The following is a 19,566-nucleotide window of genomic DNA, read 5'->3' on the forward strand; positions in this document are numbered from 1 at the left end:
TCAGAGAATGGCTGAAAAGTCGCAACTATGCACTAGGCGAATATTAGCAGCTTCCTCTCAGAAGGCAGACGCCGTATACCGGAAAGGCTCGACGTTTCTGAGTGGCATACGTGTCTTTACAGCGAATGGACATCCAGTAAGTATAAACGAACCCCATTGGTTGTCACTTTTGTTGAACAGTACGTAACTAATTCTATGCGGCTAAATTCTGTTCATATTTCATCCAAAAGTAGAGCGCTTTACGAGGCAAGAGTAAATCAGCACTGAGTAGTTCCAGTTTGGTTGCACAGCCTGCCGTGTATGCCTCTATGTGCCTAAATCTAGCATGCGTTCGTTGTAGGTCCGAGGTAAAGCCTCCGAGAAAACGTTAAGACGAATAAGGGTGGCCACGTCCTCACTTCTTTTGCCCCAGAACTGAAGTAAATAGGCCAATAAATCAGCCCATCTCCCAAAGTTGGTTGGGCCATTGCAGCAGCAACAACCAACGAACGAACTGAGGCAAGCTCATGAACAGCTTCAGCAGCACCCAAGGTGTATGCTGCAGCTCACAGCGCTGGCATATGCGCAAGAGAGCCGCCCCACCTGAAGCAGCCAAAGCTCTAAATGCCGAAGCCTTGCGGGTTAAGAACGAGCAAGCTTTCGCAAGAACAAACAACGCCGACGGAAGGACGATGGCTGTGAAGTACGAATTACGAGAACTAAGGAAATTAATATAACAGTCCGACCTCAGCAAGCTATTCATATGCGTCAGGACATGTCATGCTTCATTTTAGTTTTGGCTGCGGAGGGTAATGATGCACCTTCGCCGATAACAGAAAGAAAGTATGTGAATTTAGCCAAGTAAACCTGATATAGCCATTGCTCAGCTGTTCGAAGTCGTTTATATGGAAGTGAACCACCGGCTAACGTGACCGTGACGATTTCGTGTTACGAGCGACGGCAGCTACGCATAGAACCACCAACCCCCTTGACCGTGTGGGCTGCACAAACATCTTAAACACATGCGTACAGCGGACAAACTGTACCCAAATGGACATAGGTCATTAAAGACTCAAGTGGTCGCGCGGCGCCGCAGGAAATGTCGCTAATAGATGGCATCGCGTGCCCACTGACCGTGCTCGTCGGACGACGCGAGGCTGCTCCGCGACGGCGGGCTGTGGGTCCTGGTCGCGGCCGCATCCATCGAGAGCCGAGACGCTGATTTCCTGCACCGCGCGCCTCGCCAAAAGCCACGCGTTTGCCGCCCCAGCCTCCCCATCGCGTCGCTCACCTTCCCCCCTCCCCTTTCCCCCCTACACCCCCAAACGCGCAGTCTCCCTCCCGCTCCAGCAAACGCGACTTTTCCTTCTCCCATCCCGCCGCGACGGCACGGCACACCTCTTTCCCTGTTACTCTCTTCCACCATTTCCGCTCACCCATTTCAGCCAGGGTCCTTCTCCTCTCTCTAAACTCTGGTTAGAACTTCGAGCACCGCCAGTCACGCCTTTTCTCCTTCCTCGCGCGCCAGCCTCGAGGCCTTTCCTCTTCCTTCACCCACCGTGCTCTCCCGATGTGGTGGTAGCTCTTCGCTCTCCCAATCTCTGCCTACCGCGCTCTCCCAGTCGCCGTCGCCCAGATGTGCGGTGGCGGCGCGAGCGATTCCGGCGCTGTCGCGTGTTACGCCTTCGCCATTGTTTGTCCCGCAGTGGGCGAGCCGTGTGTCTGATTGTACCGACGTTTGCGAGCTTCGTCTCGGTATGCGCGCCGCGTCTTGCTTCCTCTCCCTCTCCGGATTAGAACCCTACCGAATTCTTCGCTTCTCCGAGCACTTCCATTTACTTGTTTCGTTGTGTCATCCACCCTTTCCCGCGTAAGATTCCCCCACCTTCTTTCTCGAGAGCTGTGCGCGAGTGAGTTTTGGTTTTTTGTGCGCCGTTGGTTTCCCCCTTCCCAAGGCACACACGTTCAGTCAGCGGTGCGTGTTGCGATAGCTTGTTGCACGACTTTCGGCCATAGCGTCAAAGCTGTGCCACGTATTGCAGCGAAAGGCGAACACCAACGAAGATGGGTTGCGCGATCGTGTTTGTAAAAGCAGCCGGACAGCAGGAATGCGCCACTACTAAAATATTCAACTCACGAACGGTAACTACTTGCGAGGCACGCCATGCGGATGTCTGGGTAATTTATTCTTATTAGATCATGTGCACCTAATTAGAAGTTTGCGCGTTTCTTCGTAGTGCTATATCCTCTCTTTCAGACCCTTCTGCTGCCGTCTCTCAGGGTTACTCCTTGTTGTAAGTTGCTTGTTAGGCTTGTATTGCGATATCCAGGGCAGTAGTGATATGCGGTCAGACAACTAGGAGATGAATTCCAAGCGCGGCGCTGAATGATTATTTTGCAGAAGTATGAGGGTATAATTTGTTTATCGCGTTCGCCATTACATTTTTGTAGTGGCTTCTTAATGATTAGCTACAGTCCAGTTGCCTCACTTTATTCGATCATTGACAGTTAGGGAAGCCAATCTACTCGCTACAATGCTAGTTATATTTAGGTTCACGGAAGGCAATACTTTTGGGTCGCATTTTGTTAAGACTATTTTCCTCCGATTTCACCCATTTCTTATCGTTCCTCGTGGCGAGTGACCGCTCCTGACGGCACCAGAGGCGTGGCATCATGCGGAAAAGCAGAAATAATGGGAAATTAAAAAACTGTAAAATAGTAAACAGAAGCGATAACGACTAGTAAAAACACCGCTGAACAAACAATACATGTCGAAGTACGAAATAAAAGTAAATATCCGAATAGAACATTGGTCTTCTCCATGTTTCTGCTGCTTGTACGTTCCTGCGGTTCGCTTGATTTTAGAGCAAGGGGTAGCTTCACGTAGATATCTTAATATGTGCAACGACAAGAACCGCATGTTTCTTGACACACGCAAAGATACACAAACAAAGAAAAGGACAGGAAACATTCGTTCAATAACGTCACGCTTGCATTCTAAAACCTTTGGTGTGGCTGGTACAGAGACAAAGGGGCCGGGGGGGGGGGGTGGGGGTGGGAGGGTTAAAACTCTATCGTCTCCACGGAGCACGTAGCGAGCTGTATGTTAATGAGCTTACAGAGCATTTCCTTTTTCTACACTCACTGCAGCGGCTTGCACACAGCACGCATGGAACGGCCGCTTCGCTTTACCACTCCATTTCGCTTTAGGTGGAGCATAACCTAATGCAACGGACGTTTCCCAGAACTGCCTCTCACGCGCGCGCGCACAAATTTCAGCCGATGGCGTAAAAGCCACCGCGAATGCTTCAGAGAGTGCCGCGGCTTGCACAACAGGCAACCCTACCGAGCGGCGAAACGCCATGTCTGCGTTCCCTAGAAGCGAGCGAGAATCCCGAGGGGGTCGCTGAATGGCGTTAACGCGCACTGGAAACAAATGTGGGGAAAAAAAGAAAGAGAGAGAGAAGTTAAAATAGGAAAAAGGAACTTGCTAAAATGAAGGCTGGACGAGAAACGCATGACTCTAGCGAGCAGTCAGAGTCAAGAAAACGCACTTTCTGAGTCAAGTGGTCAGAAGCCTCCGATGGTTTCCCCCTCTCTCTCGACTTTTAAGAGAAAACAGAACTAAGGGCGCCTGCATCAGAGGCGGGGCACACCGGCCAATTGAAGGAAAAGAAATTAAACAAGAGCCAAAGCTGGAAGAGAGAGAGAGAGTAAGAGGATACGGAGGCGTGGCCTAGCGGCGGCGACGCCCACCTTGGCGCCTGCTCCTCGGGGCGCGACCGATCAATGCTGGCACGACGTCGGCGCGCCTTTTCTCCTTCTGGCCGCGCCAAGAGCCTGCCGCGTCTAGGAACGCCAGCGCGACACCAAACTACTCCCGCCCTGTGCAGGCAAACCTTGTTGTGACTTTGTTCGCTTTGCCACTGCGCACTCCTCCTCTCCACGTACCATTTCTTATTTGGCCAACCCTTGCCACAATCTGTCGGCTTCTCCGCGCGCCTTATCTTGCAGAGGCAAAGCCCGACTCGCGGGAGCAGCTCGGCGCATCTCGCACCGTTACGAGTTGGATTGCAACTACTCGCGTCCGTAAACAAGAGTCGAGGGTCTCGCGCTACTGAGTTTCTTACTCTTGTTCTTCCTCCCTTAATGCATCACGCGGTATGGCCGAGCGATGATTTTGCTCGCTTCTGAACCGGCAGTGACACGCGTGGTCGAACAAACGGGCGTAATCTCCGCTGTACGTCGTCTTTAAGTAAACTCAAACTAAAGCTCGTTTTTTTGTTTTGTTTTTCAGTAGGGTGTGCTTTTTTAACGCATGAGGTTCACAATCTCATATGCTGACTAAAGTAAACTTCTTCTTGCTCCAGAGACACTACCCTGTCAAAGAATGAATATATGCTTCAGGCATGCAATAAAGATGTGGATAAGGGGAAGAGCAACAAGATTTCATATCACACGGACCATGTAGTATAGCTTCGAATCAATTTTGAGAACCCGAGGTCTTTTAACGTGCGCCTAAATACAAATACGCTCAAGGTATTGCCTCGCGCCGTAGCATCGGAAGGCGGCCGTCACATGGCCCCAGTTTTCCTTTCGCGTATCTTTTTTTTTTCTTGTAAGGTACGCCACTGCTAACTAACTGCGGGCTATAGCTAACTGCACTTCGTGTACTTGCCAAAAATGTTCATGGGATAGTTCTTGTGACCCTGTCAATATAAAGAAAAAAAAGGAAACAAATGTTTTATTGGACCTCTGTTTCTTTATTTTTATAAATACACATGAAGAGCAGGAGCTATTGCTAATGGTGAACTTAACAAAAGCAGAGGCTATATTGGAGTTACAATAAACACCACAATATAGGCACCACAAAAATTCATCCAACCCATGAAAAGTCAGCTAGGGAAACACGTGTGCGGAGCGGAGATCAGTTTCAAGAGGCAGATTATTGCGCTGGGTTACAGGACGGGTAATAGGGTTCAGGTTAGGCGCATAATGAGGAAATAAATGGCTGTGACTGCGCAAGCCTGCTTGTGGCACAAGAAACACGCGTACAGAAGTTAAGTTGTCACATATAAAACTAAAGTGCGCGCAGTAACAAACAAGCACAATGCGATCGCCTTAGCTTCGACGAGCAACAAAACCCTCTGCAAAACGTGGTCTCATTGGTAATAATATTTGCACCCTAAGAAACGAAAGCCGGACGAGCAAGGAAGACGACTCTGAACGCCCTAATTTTTTTCTTTTTATATTTTTATATGGTCTATGTTGTTGCAGACAGCTCAGCAAAACTCTATAATTTTGCTCGAACAAGAATAACTTACCGCGAAAGAGCAAAGATACTTCATAATTGTATCATGATACAGATACAAGATACTGCGAAGATATGTATTTGAGATAGAGATGCAGGATAACGGAGCATTAATTGTATCTTACACGATATTCCTCTTTTGTATGTTAAGATACTTAGATACATTAGTTAATTACTTATTATAGCTTCTCTGTAGGGGCCACTGCATAGCAATAATTGGCTTGAAAATTTCGTAACTCCTGTCAACAAATCGGCTGTCTTTCGAATGTCCTCCATTACCAGGTAGTATATTTTAACGATATATCGCATTACGAAATTGTCATTAAAAGAAAGCGTTACCGCAGAGCCAAACACGATATACATGTTAACAGAAAAAAAGCACTCTTATTATACAATATCTCGACCGATTTGAATAAAACTTGATGCATTTATAACAGGAAGTGAAATTACACCGATAGTAGGACGCTCAATTTATATTCAGGGCTTCATAGTTAAAAGAAAAATATGGCAGAAGTTTGTTTTAAACTCGAGGTACATTGTTTACGAAAACTGATATCGCAGTTTGGTAAAGCACACGTGTTACAGCACTTTTGGGGATACAGGTGCTATATGTTGCACTTTACGCGAATTTGTTGCCACGGTTACAAAGGTTGCACGAGAAGAAAGAAGTCATCAGGGGAAGGGCGGGAGGTTAACCAGACAGAGCGCGGTAGCATACCCTGGACTGGGGACAGATGATTGAAATATGAAATGTAGAAAAAAGTTCACAGGTTGCACCGGTACACGCACAATCCAGCTCTCGTTGCTGAGCCAATCACAAACGGCCATATAGGATGGTACATTTCTACAAGCACATCAGCGCTTCTTGCGGATTTGTATAGCATACGCACGAGGCCGCGGTCCCAAGATCTTCTCTTCTGCGAGAAGCTAAGCGCCCTAAAGCTGTCCGAAGGGCAATCCTTTCATTTTCGTATGTCGGGCAGTCACGCAGGAGATGTTTGATCGTGCGAAATTTCTGCTAAATTAGTACTTCAATTTGTAGCGGTGTATTACAGATTACTTTCGTCCCTTGTAGATGCCCCAAGAGGTGCAGCGCACAGAATGGTGATAATACCTCTTTTGCTGAGTTGCAGATGGGTAAACATGCTTTCGTTTTCTTGAACTTGGCGAATTTCGATTAGTGGCCTAACTCCGTAACGTACAAAATATTGTTGCCATTTCTTCTAAATGCACAAGCCTTACAGCGGAAGTAAAAAAGAAAAAAGAAACGTTTTCTCTGTTCCCCGCATTTGTACAGGAGGCAGTGAAGTAAAGCTCCCAAGAGGCTGGCAGGGCTTGTATCAGATAAACGCGGGCACATTTAATCGGTACGAGGCACTGGTCTGTCCTAAGGCGGGTCAGCTTGCTTGTGTTCGTTTATGCAATGTTGTAATCGCCCACGGTATATGTGCATATACATTATACCGTGCAATCGCCCCACATGAATGGTTAGATTACGCATTGAGTAGGTTGGCACGTGAACGGTGGACATAACAATTTTTATTGACAATACGTTGAACAACGGGATTTTTGCCTTTAGGTGGCATTATATGTGTCCGAATGTCAATGGCATAGAAAAATTTGACCATTATTTAAAGCGCTCGTAAGTTTACATGAGGATTAAAGTTTGAGGTGGAGCTGTATGCGCAGCTCATGATGGCTTCGCAAAACACTCATCTTGCTTTCGCTTTGTCGCTGTAGATCATAAGTTATGCCACAGCAAATGATGTTCCATCTAAGATAGCATGCCCACTATCAACATCCATGCTCAGCTATTCGGTATAAATTTCTAAAAACAGGCTCGCAAACAGTGAAATCGGCCTCGCGGATCGTCCTCATTTGGCATTTGGCATTCGCCTTGTTGTAATACTGCGTGTTTTGCATTCCATCAAAAGGGCGCTGAAAAAATACGGAAGAATGTTGGCAACTATTAAAAATAAGTCAACTCTCACTAAAGAAAGTGAGCCACGATAGTAACCAGTAAACATTACGTTCACGACATGCACAGCAGCAGTGAGAATGGTGCAAAGTAACGAATGGTGAAACAACGCGGATAGGTGCGACGAACAGGAAGCAGCTATCGAATTACTATATCGAACAGCAAAGAACTAAATCAGAAGAAGATTTACAATAAATCAGAAAGCCGAGCCCTACTGTTTGAAGTGAGGTCATGGTATCTGATTCTGATAGTGCGATATCATAGGAGAAAATCTGCCGATGAGAACTTTTCGTCTGTCGAGTGTGGAAACACTGGAGTAACCTTTGAACACCTGTGTTAACATGTCAGCATTCACTCGGGGCTAAATGAGAACGCAGATATTGATTTTAAGGATAGCAGGATAACGGTAAATGAACCTGCCGTGGAGACAGCTGGGCTCATGTAGTTGATACGAAGACCCCATAGAGCGAAAGCAGGCTCCGCATTCTCCCGTACGCGTTCTCGCGCTGCTGGTTCATCATGACGGCAGCCATGTTGTCCTAACTCAAGGCATTCAGGTCATTTCAGGTGGCGAACAGCTGACTAAATTAAGCGCAACTAGCGCGGAATAATTTGGAAACAAGTGTTATTGTATACCACGGGACTTCAAACAGCATGGGGCTGTGGGAAAGCAGTACACAGCGGGACTAGTTGACCGCGCAGTGAGCGTAACAAGTGCGCTAAAGCGTCGTTCTCATGTGTATGGCACCTGCTTTTGTGGTTTCGGAATTGCATTTTGAAGCGTCTACTGGGGTCCTTACAGTGACGGGACCTCCGCTCATAAAGTGCGCTTAAAGTGCTCGAACTCCTCAGCGAAATGCATTGCTGTTTAAAGATAACACGCACGCTTACGCACTGCGGAAAATTGCAGCGCGGAGAACTAAACAGCATTTTTATAGCGATGCCTCTCACGACACATTTTGTGCCAGTATTTTTCTTAACTGGCCCCATACGCATGTAGTTCCTGCAAAAGAGTATTCTTTGAGTGCTTGCCTGACTTCAAAGCCACAATATGATTATGAGGTACGCGTAGTGGAGACTCCGGTTTATTTCAGACCACCTGAGATTCATTTACATGCACATAAATCTACTTACAGAAGCGTTTCTGCATTTCGCCGCCTTCGAAATGCGGCTGCCGCGGCCGGGATCGAACCAGTGACCTCGACCTCAGCGGCACAGCACTATAGCCATTAAGCTACCGCGGTGGGTGCCTTAAAATAATTTTAAAGGTTTCTTAATAAAAAGTGTAAATTTTTATAATTTAATTGCAGTTATGATGATCTCTTGCTTAAGCTGATTGATCATATATGATCTGAAAAGTTATGACAGTCGCTTTTAGTTTCGTCTCAGTATGATTCTTGTTTTTGATAGCTCCGTAGAGGTTTCAATTTTTGGAAGGAAAATCGAAAGGGATAGCGCTTGCAATTCGCAAAGTTCGAAAGTGATTAGTTTCAAATTGACACTGCGTTGTAACTTGTTCATATTTCTGGTCACATTCGTTTATTAGGATTGCGTGTTAAGATAAAATTATCGTCTGTTAGAATAAGTGTTGTCGAAATTCGTATCTCTGCAGTGACTCCTGCCCGTTTTCGTCCATTTCGTGATAAGGGTATATTGTATCTTAATATACACGATACATCAACGGATGTGCCAAAAATGATACACATTCTTTTGCGTATATCATGATACAGATACCAGATACCAGAATAATGTCTTAAGATAGTATCTAAGATACATGTATCCTTGATACTGCCCAGCCCTGCAAATTACGAAATAACACATTTCAAATGGGTTCATTATTCTTGGTATGATGTATAATTACGCATACGCATGAGTTTCACTTACAAAACTGGACAAGTGTGGATCGAACGTACCCACATGCAGCAGTGATCGAGGTTGCATGCCGGTATTTCGATCCCAGTTGATGAGTGATCGTGCTTACTCAGAGAGTAGGCTATCCACACCTTTCACAGAGCTGACATTTTGTTTGGCTCGGAGTATGTCGAGCGCGACTTAACGTGCCTTCCCGTATCACACAGCGGTCTAGAAAGCACCCGGGTGGACACCAAGGCCGTGCATTTTTTCACGACCCACTTCCGTTATACGTTTCGTGAGGTTCACCCCCGCAGTCAGCCATTTCTTTCTCGCATTTCTCTCTCTCTCTCTTTCTTTTCTGCACGGCCAGCGTCCAATTGCGATCGCCTTTCCGAAACACTTAACAGCGTTCACGCCCCGGCGATGCACTGCAGAGAAGCCGCGTGCCAGGCTGGCGCGTGGCACACAAACCTGCGAACTACACTCGCCGCGAACCGGGCTTTGCAGCCGCGGGTGTCAGTGACGTCGCTCCGTGGGAGCCGCAGCGTGACGTCGCCAGCTCCTCGAGAGGCGTCCGCGACCGCGCCGCGGGGCGCCGTCAGCGAAACGCGTCCAATTTCCGCTCTGCCACGCGCCCCGGAAGCGACGCCACGGCGCAAGGCGACGCCACAGCGTCGAGAGACGCGTGCCGATAGCTAACAGCAGTCGCGCGACCAGCCTCGCAGAAAACGCAGCGGGCTGCACGGGCACTCGCGCACGCACGCATGCGTATGCCGAAACAGCCGAAGGCGGGAGCGTGCATGCCCAACGGGAGGCACGGATCCGGGTAGCAGACGAAGTGCAGACGACGTGGATCGCGACTCAAATGGACAACAGCGCGGTGCGACACTCCGACGCTGTGCTCGCTCTCTCAAAACGAGGCGACATTGTGTGCATGTGGTTAGTGGCGGGAATGTTTTCTTTTCCACGACGGCTGAATTTGCGACTATTGAACACCGATCGGAGGCGCTGGTTGGATGAACGTTACGCTCCAAAGCTGTAGATATATTATTGAGTCTATGGTGGGGAAGCCTTATGAGCGATGCGACGTAATGCAACACATTGCGTCAGCAGACAGTAGGCAATCCCGGTTTGGTTCTTTCTGATACGTATAGTGCCCGTAACACAATTGCTCTGCTTCAGCACACTCTGCGAAGCGATGATCACAACGAGCCGAGTGTTTCTTAATAAAAGAAAAAGAAAGAGAAAGATACAATGCAGATACGCCGAATATTTGCTAATTTCGTGAATATTCACGAAGAGATGCTTTAGTTTGAAATGACAAATGTCTGTCCGGCTCGCAGCTTATGTTGCGAAACTAACTAATGAGTGGTAATGTTAAAACGGACTAAAACATGCCAATGTTAGCACTTTTTAGAATGTCCTACGCTATATAGTAGAAACCATAGCTCTTCAAACATTCCAGTTCCGGAATTCCACTTCAACTGCGAACATGATCTGATACCTTTCCGTGGGAGGTTAACTGAATCACCCACCATGATTGAGTGATTAGATAAAACTCGTCTCCCTTGGACTGCTTCGAAATGTTTGATAGTGACTAATCTGACTGTAAAAAGAGAAGTACTGATTTAAAATAGTGTTTAATGGGGATTTCATTAGAGCGCATGCGTGTTCACATTTTTTTGCTACGCTTTAAAAGTGATATTTTGTCGTTAGCATTGTTGTTAACGGGTGACGCAACAGTCATAGACGCAACAGTCATAGGTCATGCGACATAGGTGACGGGGCAGGACCCCACACGACGCTGTTCGCTTATCGCCGTGTCCAGATTTGAAAGCATGGGGCCTACGTGATGTTTCACAACTGGTCAAAATTAGAGTTCTGCATTGACTACACGCAACTTTCGCACTCTGCGACCTGGATGGTATGATGGTGGCAGTTTCGATTCCCGGTCGCGAAGACTGCATTTCGATTTGGCTGCAGTGCAAAAAATACTCATTCACAGAATTTCGGGAAGTGCTAAACAACCCCACGTGTGTCGAACGGACGAGGAACGCATCGCAACTGCGCATCTCGTATCCCATGTGTTGTTTTGTAACGCCAGACCAGTGATAAATTAATGAATCTTTCTTTTTTCTTCTTTCGCATGACCATTCAGGCGTGTTAATTTTAGCTTGTAGCTGATGAGTTAGGTGTTCTAAACACGCGTCTGTTGCAGCGAACGCGCACATGTGTTGCCCTTTTACAATTTCCTGAATATTATTCCTGAGACGGCTTGTACAAAGCGGGACATATACCGGGTGTCTCAGTGAACACTTTCAAAAATTTTTTAAAACATTTCCTGTGGTAGACGGCACAGTTATAGTCAATGAGCTGGTCTACTCGAAGAGGCGGACATCAATTGGGAAAAAATTGAGAATCATAATTGACTAATTAACAAAACTCACTAATTATCATTTAACTAATTACCATATGACACATATTGCAATTTAAAAATTCTAGCAGGGCAGATCGCAAGGAGGATGTACTTGGAAACAATTCTCAGGATGTCGATGACACCAAGTTCGAGATATTAATTCCCGTACTTTGCGGAGAAATGTGTTCTTATTTCAGTTAGTTTTGTGTTTCGATGCATAAAACGATGTTTTGTCGAGAAAGTAAGTGAAACGACAGTGCATTTTTACTGCAAGTTTAACGGCACATACCTCGTAGATGATGTCACCCACACAATTCTTTTTAAGCGGATATGCCTTGCAGTCTCACCCGGCCACTAGAATGTGTAAATTGCAATGTGTGCCATAAGGTAATTAGTTCAAAATTTGTTAGGTATTTTTGGTAATTCATCGATTATGCATTTCTATATATTGTGCAAGTAATGTCCGCCTCTCCCAGTAGACTAGATTATGGACTAGAATTGTGCTTCCTGCCACAGGCACCCTTGCAAAAATTTTGAATCTGTTCACCGAAACATCCTGTATATTCAAATTTTATATTCCTACTCGTCATGTAAAGTATAACTAGCTGTTTCTTAATTATTACATAGTGAGGAACTTAACATCACATATACAATGAATAATTTGTTGTGAGGAGCTCAGTTTTAACTTGCTGCCCATATATTCTTGTTCTTTACCAGCGTCTCTCGTGGCACATGTGAATGTGTGGTGCTTTGTTACAATTTTCCGAGTATTGTGCAACTGTTCCTGAGTGCCTATATCTGACGTTCCTTCTTCCAATTTTCGTTCGCTTTTTTAGCTTGATAAGTGCTATAGATTCCCACTTTTTCCTATGCTGCTGGTGTCAGCTTTTCTTTTCTTCAATATTATTCGAGAGGAAAGCATGCATCGCAAGATACGGCTTCCGTATACGTATCGCAATGAATTTCGACGATGCAAGAAACCGGAACGAAATCACCTGCCATAACTCATCAATGAAAAGAAATGAACCACGCTTGCTCATGCAGCCGAGTCATAAGGGTATTGAATCTCAGAAGACAAGAATGGTTACATATTTCTGTGTAGCAGAACTTGTGTCGCTGTCTTTTTGCGACTGATTTCGCTGTCGCATTCTTGTTGTTTATGCATGCGCGTGTACAGTTTGGTACGTCAGTCCAGCGACAGTAGAAAAGGAAAGAAAGAAAAAGAACAGGAGACGAGCGAAAATAGGAGAATTGTCCGCGAAAGAAAGGAAATGGTGCTGACACGTGCACTCACACTAAGCTACAACCGCAGTCTCTTTGTGCACATGCTCAAGCAATCACCTCGGCAGGTGCATTCGGAAGGCTTTGATCGTAAAATGCCCGGCTCTCAATATTATTCTTTTTTTTTCCCTCTGAAAAGAGTGGCATATGGCTGCTTGTTCTTGCGCTTCTTTGATGGCAAACGAGGATGCCGGTTCACCAGTTATGCCGGCACTCGTGCGCCAACCTCGAGCCAATATTTCATCCTCAACGCGCAAGCGACGTGATCGAAAGCGGGTTCGTCTGCTGCCCCAGAACGTCGTGCTCCATCAAAGCTACAACGACGATGAACTTCGTCCAGAAGGCACAAAAGCGACGCGGTGACTATGTACGCTTGAAGAATTAGCAGACAAAGAGGCCAAAAAAATATGCAGCTGGTCTGACAGCAACGACTACAGGACAGGATGAAAACGACAACGGCGATGAATACGCAGCGACAATGACGACCACATTGCAAGGCTACCACGAAGTGACGACGACGTTAGCACAACGGATTGCGTGTCGGGAACTCGGGAAGAAGAAATGTGTAAAAATGATGATGATGGTGGTGCTGATGATGATGAGAATCTTGTCACCTGCGATAGATGGTCACAAAATTTGACTGAAGTTCCCTTTAGCAGCCATTGCTGTGAACATGAGGCCTGGGAGAGGGTTCTAGATAGGGAAAGAGTGACAAGGCTCGAGAAAGAGGCACTCGAAACGGAACGGAAGTCCCGCGGAAGAGCCAGCAAAAGCGCCCTGGTCTTGCTGCTGCGCGCCTCACGGCAGCCGTCGAAGTCGCTGCTTCTGCTGCTGCTGCTGCTGCTGCCGCCACCGGCTCCCCGCTGCTCGCGCGAAGCGATGCAATTTGCATATCAGGGGAGGGGGCTCACGCGAGGCGTCGGTAGTCTGCGCGCGCGTGCACGCACAGACAGGCAGGCAGCAGCGCAGGGAGCGTCGGATCGGTTCAGCTTCCGATGAGGCGCTTGATCCGTGCCGTTAATCCGAGCCGCGCTCTGCCACCTGAGCTTCGAAAGGGCGCCGGGGCCAAGAGCCTTCCCGTCGCCCACCGCGACCAAGACTGCACATGCGGGCTGTAGCGCGCATGCGCCATGGCGCGGCGACCATGATGGCTCCCCTGGGATATATGCGCGTTCGCAGTGGAGGAGAGGGAAACGGCGGCTGCGGGGATCCTTCTTCACTGAGAAACGAGTGCTTGCCGAAGCCGTCCTTCCCCGCGTTCCACCATTCTTGCATTCTTACAGTCGCTTTTCTCTCTCTCACTTCGTTCTTAAGTTTCCCTCTTTCTGTCACCCCTCTCTCTCACCAGCCTCAGGCCCAAAGCCTAGCCCTCGGCCCCCCCCCCCCCCCCTTTGCCACGTGCACCACCACCCCTCAACAGCCACTCCACTTTACGCTTCGCTGAGGAGAAATTAATTCGAAAGCGCAGTTTATGCATTTCGTCCCTTCTCATCTGTTCTCCCCCGCTTTTTTTAAAGTTTACTTATTTTCTGTCGTTTTCTCATTACCAGTGTTTCACCCAGATGGTGCGTTAGCTTCCTATGTTGAGGGTGCGTGGAAGCTGGAAGGGGGTGATGGGAGAGCGGTCATCTTGCTTTTCTCCTCTTTTGCGAGTCGCCACTTTACTGTCGATTCTCAGCTGCGGTCTTCCTCTTTTTCATATCTTGGCGCTGAGGTCCCGTGCATCTGCCCCGGTTCCCGTCGACCTTTCCAATTTCGCAGCTTTTCTTCTTACCACTTATCGGGATATTTCCCTAACGAACAAGCCGGTTTGTGTCGACAGAAGAGGCTGAGATCTTCGTGTTAGAAGGAACTCGGTCATTCGTTCGGCCTTTATATTTTTATGCCCGCCGAATTTCGAAAACCGCGCACTGCTATTCTAAGTGCTGTGGCGCTTAGAATTTGTCGATAATAAATTCTGCCATTTGTACAACCTCTGGGTATGTCCCCCTTTCCAGAGCATTACAACGACTGCTCTTCTTGGACATCCAGTACCTGACATGATGTTGCTTCTGGCCGAGCGCTATCTTCTGAAGATCAAGACGTTCGGTAGGCTTTCGGAAACAGATTTACTTTTTAATTTTCAGATGAGGAATACTAGTAAATGATGTGTCCAACATCTGAAGTGCGGAAAGTTTATTTACTACCCTCCCCACCTCTCTCTCTGTCTCTCTCTCTCTTTATATATATATATATATATATATACCAACTCGTCCAAGCCTCTATATACCTTTGTTATAGTTCTGCCGTTATTTTCCTAATAAAAGAGATAATGAGGCTTGTTAGAGTTCGAGGGAGAGATACCGATGCAAGTGAGGACTGCTGCGACTGATACCGCTACAGGCGAACCACGACTGTTGTCGCTCATGCACCAGCTGATCAAAAGTCAAGAATAGGTGAGCTGACATGGAAGCATGGCTGAATTCAGAGCGCGAACTACTGGGACACAAGCTAAGGCACAAGAAAAGACAGGACGCGGTGCCATGTCCTGTCTTTAGTTGTGCCTTAGCTTGTGTCCCAGTAGTTCGCGCTCTGAATTCAGCCATGCACCAGTTTCTGAGCTAGATAACTTGGGCTGAATAATTTTTGGTCATTCGTTTAGAATGCCCCACTTTATAGCAGCCTATATATATACATATATGAAATTGGTGCCTAAATTTAGGCAAACTGCTTTGTTATTTGGTGATTCTCACCATGTTTGCATCCCCTTAAAAACAATGTGTGGGGCTGTATTGTACTATCGCGTTCTCTCCTTCAACGAACATTCTACATGAACCTGGTGATGCGCTATCACCAGGTTCACGTCAAGCTCTTGCCTTTGCTTCAGAGTTGTTGATGAGCTCGACTTCGCCCTACCATCTGCTAGCCGCCTGGTTAGCTCAGATGGTAGAGCGGCTGCCCCGGATAGGCGATGGACGCGGGTTCGTGTCCCGGACCAGGACGAATTTTTTTTTTCAATTGCGAGGCTTTTCTTTCGAGGAACCCGTATGAGTTTCCTTTGTAGCGATTGCTACGATTGGGTGGATGTCTCATTTTCACATTATTAATTAAGCTGTATGTGAGGAAGGAGAAAATATTCGATTTGACATCCTAACGTCGTTTTATCCCATATTTGTATTATAGGAAATTTCACTTTTCGGACACTCCCAATGACAACAACAACAAAATAATGATAATCGGCTTTTATCATTCTAATGATTTTCTGGACTACACGCTACCGTGTAAACTTCTGCATAAGACGTCCCTAATCCAGAATAAAATAATGGAGGCTGGGGGAGGGGAGATGGGCCCTGACTCGGCAAAGCGGTGGTTTCGGCTATTTAGTTGGCGTATGCACGTGAACTTGAACGAGGTAGCACACAGCTCTGCGCGAGAAATGATCCGCCGCGCAGATTCGGAGACAGCCATTTCGAGTTCGGGCCCCCTGGTGCGAAACATGCGAGAACGCTTAGATACAACATCACCAAGCACTACCAGCTAGGCAGGCGGCTATTGCCTCCACCTCACCCCAAACTGAAACGTAGCCGGGTAGTCGTCTGGCAACGATTGCAAACACAAAGCTTCCCCAGTCCGGTGCGATTGCGGCACATTTTCCCCGCGCAATACTCGAGTGCTCTTTGCAAGTTATGTCGGGCAACTAGAGCGACGCTCTCGCACATGTTGTGGGAGTGTCCTGCTATATCAGCTAAAATGGCAGTAGCTCCGGAGGCTCTTGCGTCGAAGTGGGCGGCCGCTCTGCGCGGCTCCAACCTCAAGACGCAAGTGTGCGCAGTCCGGCGGGCCCGAGCGGCAGCGACGAGGCAAGACCTCGAAGTCCCCTCATGGGAGACCTGAGCCCGGGTCATTAAAATTTGCCTGAGTTTCTATAAAGTTGTTTCCATCCATCCATACGTACGCACGCGCATATTGAACGAAATAATAATGTACAGCTATGTCGTGAAAAACAAGGAACGCAAAAATGGTCCATTATACCATAGATTATGCTGTTATCCAAGTTCCCCGTAAAAGGCACGTGAAAAAGAAAATTCGAGAACGGAATGGTGAATAAACGAAAGGGGCTCGTGGAAATCCGTAAGGTGGAGGATGAATCATGAAAATGCAACATGGCGTCCACCTGGAATTGGCTTGGAGCTATCATGAAACAAGGTGCTTTCTTGTATACCTTCCGTGCTATAAATTCAGGTAGATATTAAATTTCACTTTCATGAATTCTTCTCCGCCACACGGATTTCCGCGAAACCACTCGCTTCCAAGTCGCACTAGCGCGCATACAGCGCACTGTTGGTGAAAGCAGCAGGTACCCTGCCATCGAGACCATTTTGGTGTAGTATAGCGATAATGAAGCCAAGGCCGTGATATACAGGCCTTATGCAAATTGCCCTCAGATCGGCGGCGGCGACTAAAGCGGCGACGAGAAACCAGCGCCATCTGGCGCTCCCCCGTCGTTTGGTGGCGTCTGCGGTGGGTGTTTCGGCGGCATTTAGCGGCGGATGAGCCGGCCCATATTAAGCCCCGCGTCAGTGAGATTAGACATAATCCACCAGGAACCCACAGCGTATAGGGCTCAGATGCCGACCGTGGATCGATTCTGCCCGTCATGCCGAAGGGAGGCGATATTAATATTAAAGTCACCGCAGGCTGGTGGGGGGCTAAAACATCAACGCCATTTGTGTGTGTTTGTTGCCTGCGTGTGTGGATTGGGGGTGGCGGTGGTTCTCGACATCTATCGAGCGTTGAATACGTACTCCCCCATAGGCTGGACAAGATTTGCTTGAGGGAGAGCAACCTAAATCGACACATTACGTGCGTGGTATGTATGTATGTATGTATGTATGTATGTATGTATGTATGTATGTATGTATGTATGTATGTATGTATGTATGTATGTATGTATGTATGTATGTATGTATGTATGTATGTATGTATGTATGTATGTATGTATGTATGTATGTATGTATGTATGTATATTGAAAGAGCGTAGGTTATGGCGTGTTGGTATTCCATAACTGAGGTTCTTTAGCGCATGAAAAGGGACGGAAGACAGTGGCAAGACGCGGACACAGCGCTACATACATATGGACGCAGCCATATGTATGTATGTATGTATGTATGTATGTATGTATGTATGTATGTATGTATGTATGTATGTATGTATGTATGTATGTATGTATGTATGTATGTATGTATGTATGTATGTATGTATGTATGTATGTATGTATGTATGTATGTATGTATGTATGTATGTATGTATGTATGTATGTCGCTTTGGACTTGGAGGCGCGAAGGGTAAATATTAAGTTGCTCTTGAGTGGTAGTCAACGCTTCGTAAACTGCAGATGGGGTTGTCTCAGGGTGAGCATAGGCTTGGTGGGTCAGAAAGTGCGTAAGGACGATTGATAGGCGACGAAACAATCTTCATTTTCTGGTAAAGTGCTCCGTGACGTGAGATATGTGACATTCTATTGAACAGGATAACTTACCGTTTGTAGACCAAAAAAATATTCAGTGTCGTTTCCCTCCGTGAAGGTGGATGACCAGTGAAGCTGTGTATGTGGGCCCCTTAATGGCGAACTGTCCGCTGCCGTGCATAAAACGCCGTACGCACACAAATGGAAGGCAAGGTGCGACGAGCCGCTCCTCCACGATGTTGAGCCTCGGATGATTATGAGGCACAGGAGGGTATACATACCCATGTATTCTTCCAAAACGCGGCACGACACCTTTTACTAAACGAATCTCGGCACGTAGAACAGACACGCACCTCATCGCACTCCGAGGACACACACTGCTTCACAGCCAAGGCGATCCTGCGTTGGTCGACGACCCGCAGTGCAGTAATGGTTGCGAGGTCACTCGAAAACCACGAGCGGTCACACACAAGACAGACCACACAAAACTGGTGCCCCACAAGCTCCCTCTGAAACCTGGCCTTTGCTCCGGTGAAACGTTCCGGGTTTGCTGGATCGGGGCCAGATGGACGGTTAACATTCCTTTCCGCCTCGCGCTCCTGGAGGGCAGCACGCTTATGAGACCGCCACCACGGTAGGGCGGAAGACAAGGAAAGGAGATACGCAAGCGCTTGGAGCGCCGACAAATAGAGGGCGGTGCAAACGTACACATGGCCGACGCGGGTCAAAGTGTGGTATCTGTTCTTATCAGCTTAATATTTGATACGGGTTGTATTTGGACCTAAGATATCAAACATATTTTTGCAACATGGCGGAGTGCTTAAAGTCTGCTTCACCTCCATCGCGGGTCGGCCCGGTATGGCGCTATCTTCGGGAATGGCCCACGTATGGGAAGAAATTCTCGATCTACACGGCTGGATAGACGCACGCAATTTCTTTCCCAGAACCTAGCCATATACAGCTTCGCTGAAAAAGAATGATGCGCTACATTGCACATTGCTACGTTGCAACTTAAACAAAGAGCCACCGTTTAGCCTCTGTTGTGAAGGTTTCTTATTATAGAAGGACCGAAATACGTAAAATTACACTGAATGTTGTTACTACACCAGAAACTTCAGGGGTGCTGCGATTCGGGCATGAAATTAAAGAAGGAAGAGAACTTCGGTTGTTATTTTTCTCGCCTTATAAACAAACCTTGTTGGTCAAGAAAATGCAAATAACGTTTTCAAAGAGTAATCTACAGCTCTAGACTAACCTTTCGTTTCTTTAGGGTTTCATTGGCGACTATTGGGTGACTGCG

The 19,566-nt window shown here is 47.2% G+C and overlaps 1 protein-coding gene, 1 long non-coding RNA gene and 1 other non-coding gene across 5 annotated transcripts in view; 2 read left to right on the forward strand and 1 right to left on the reverse strand.

Annotated features, from left to right (window-relative positions):
* Hr51 (photoreceptor-specific nuclear hormone receptor 51) overlaps window positions 1–1,259 on the reverse strand; it is a 65,582-nt gene extending 64,323 nt beyond the window's left edge. Inside the window, exon 1 of one of the 2 annotated variants that reach the window (XM_050189005.3) lies at window positions 1,114–1,259. In XM_050189005.3, the coding sequence (XP_050044962.3) occupies window positions 1,114–1,258 (145 nt within the window). In that variant the 5' untranslated portion in view covers window position 1,259. The remainder of the gene's footprint in view (window positions 1–1,113) is intronic. The other variant, XM_050189006.2, reaches the window with a different exon arrangement.
* The window catches only part of LOC129387609 (uncharacterized), a 56,556-nt gene extending 41,579 nt beyond the window's left edge, over window positions 1–14,977 (forward strand). For both annotated transcript variants that reach the window (XR_008614771.2, XR_011892796.1), the window contains one exon: window positions 14,817–14,977. This is a non-coding gene — a long non-coding RNA (uncharacterized lncRNA). The remainder of the gene's footprint in view (window positions 1–14,816) is intronic.
* A 3,995-nt stretch (window positions 14,978–18,972) lies between these two features.
* Window positions 18,973–19,156, forward strand: LOC126542103 (U2 spliceosomal RNA). Its single transcript, XR_007601757.1, has one exon. It is a non-coding gene; the product is annotated as a U2 spliceosomal RNA (small nuclear RNA).
* Window positions 19,157–19,566: the final 410 nt, after the last annotated feature.

Source organism: Dermacentor andersoni, chromosome 2 (genome assembly GCF_023375885.2).
Source record: "Dermacentor andersoni chromosome 2, qqDerAnde1_hic_scaffold, whole genome shotgun sequence".
Classification (NCBI taxonomy): Eukaryota; Metazoa; Arthropoda; class Arachnida; order Ixodida; family Ixodidae; genus Dermacentor; species Dermacentor andersoni.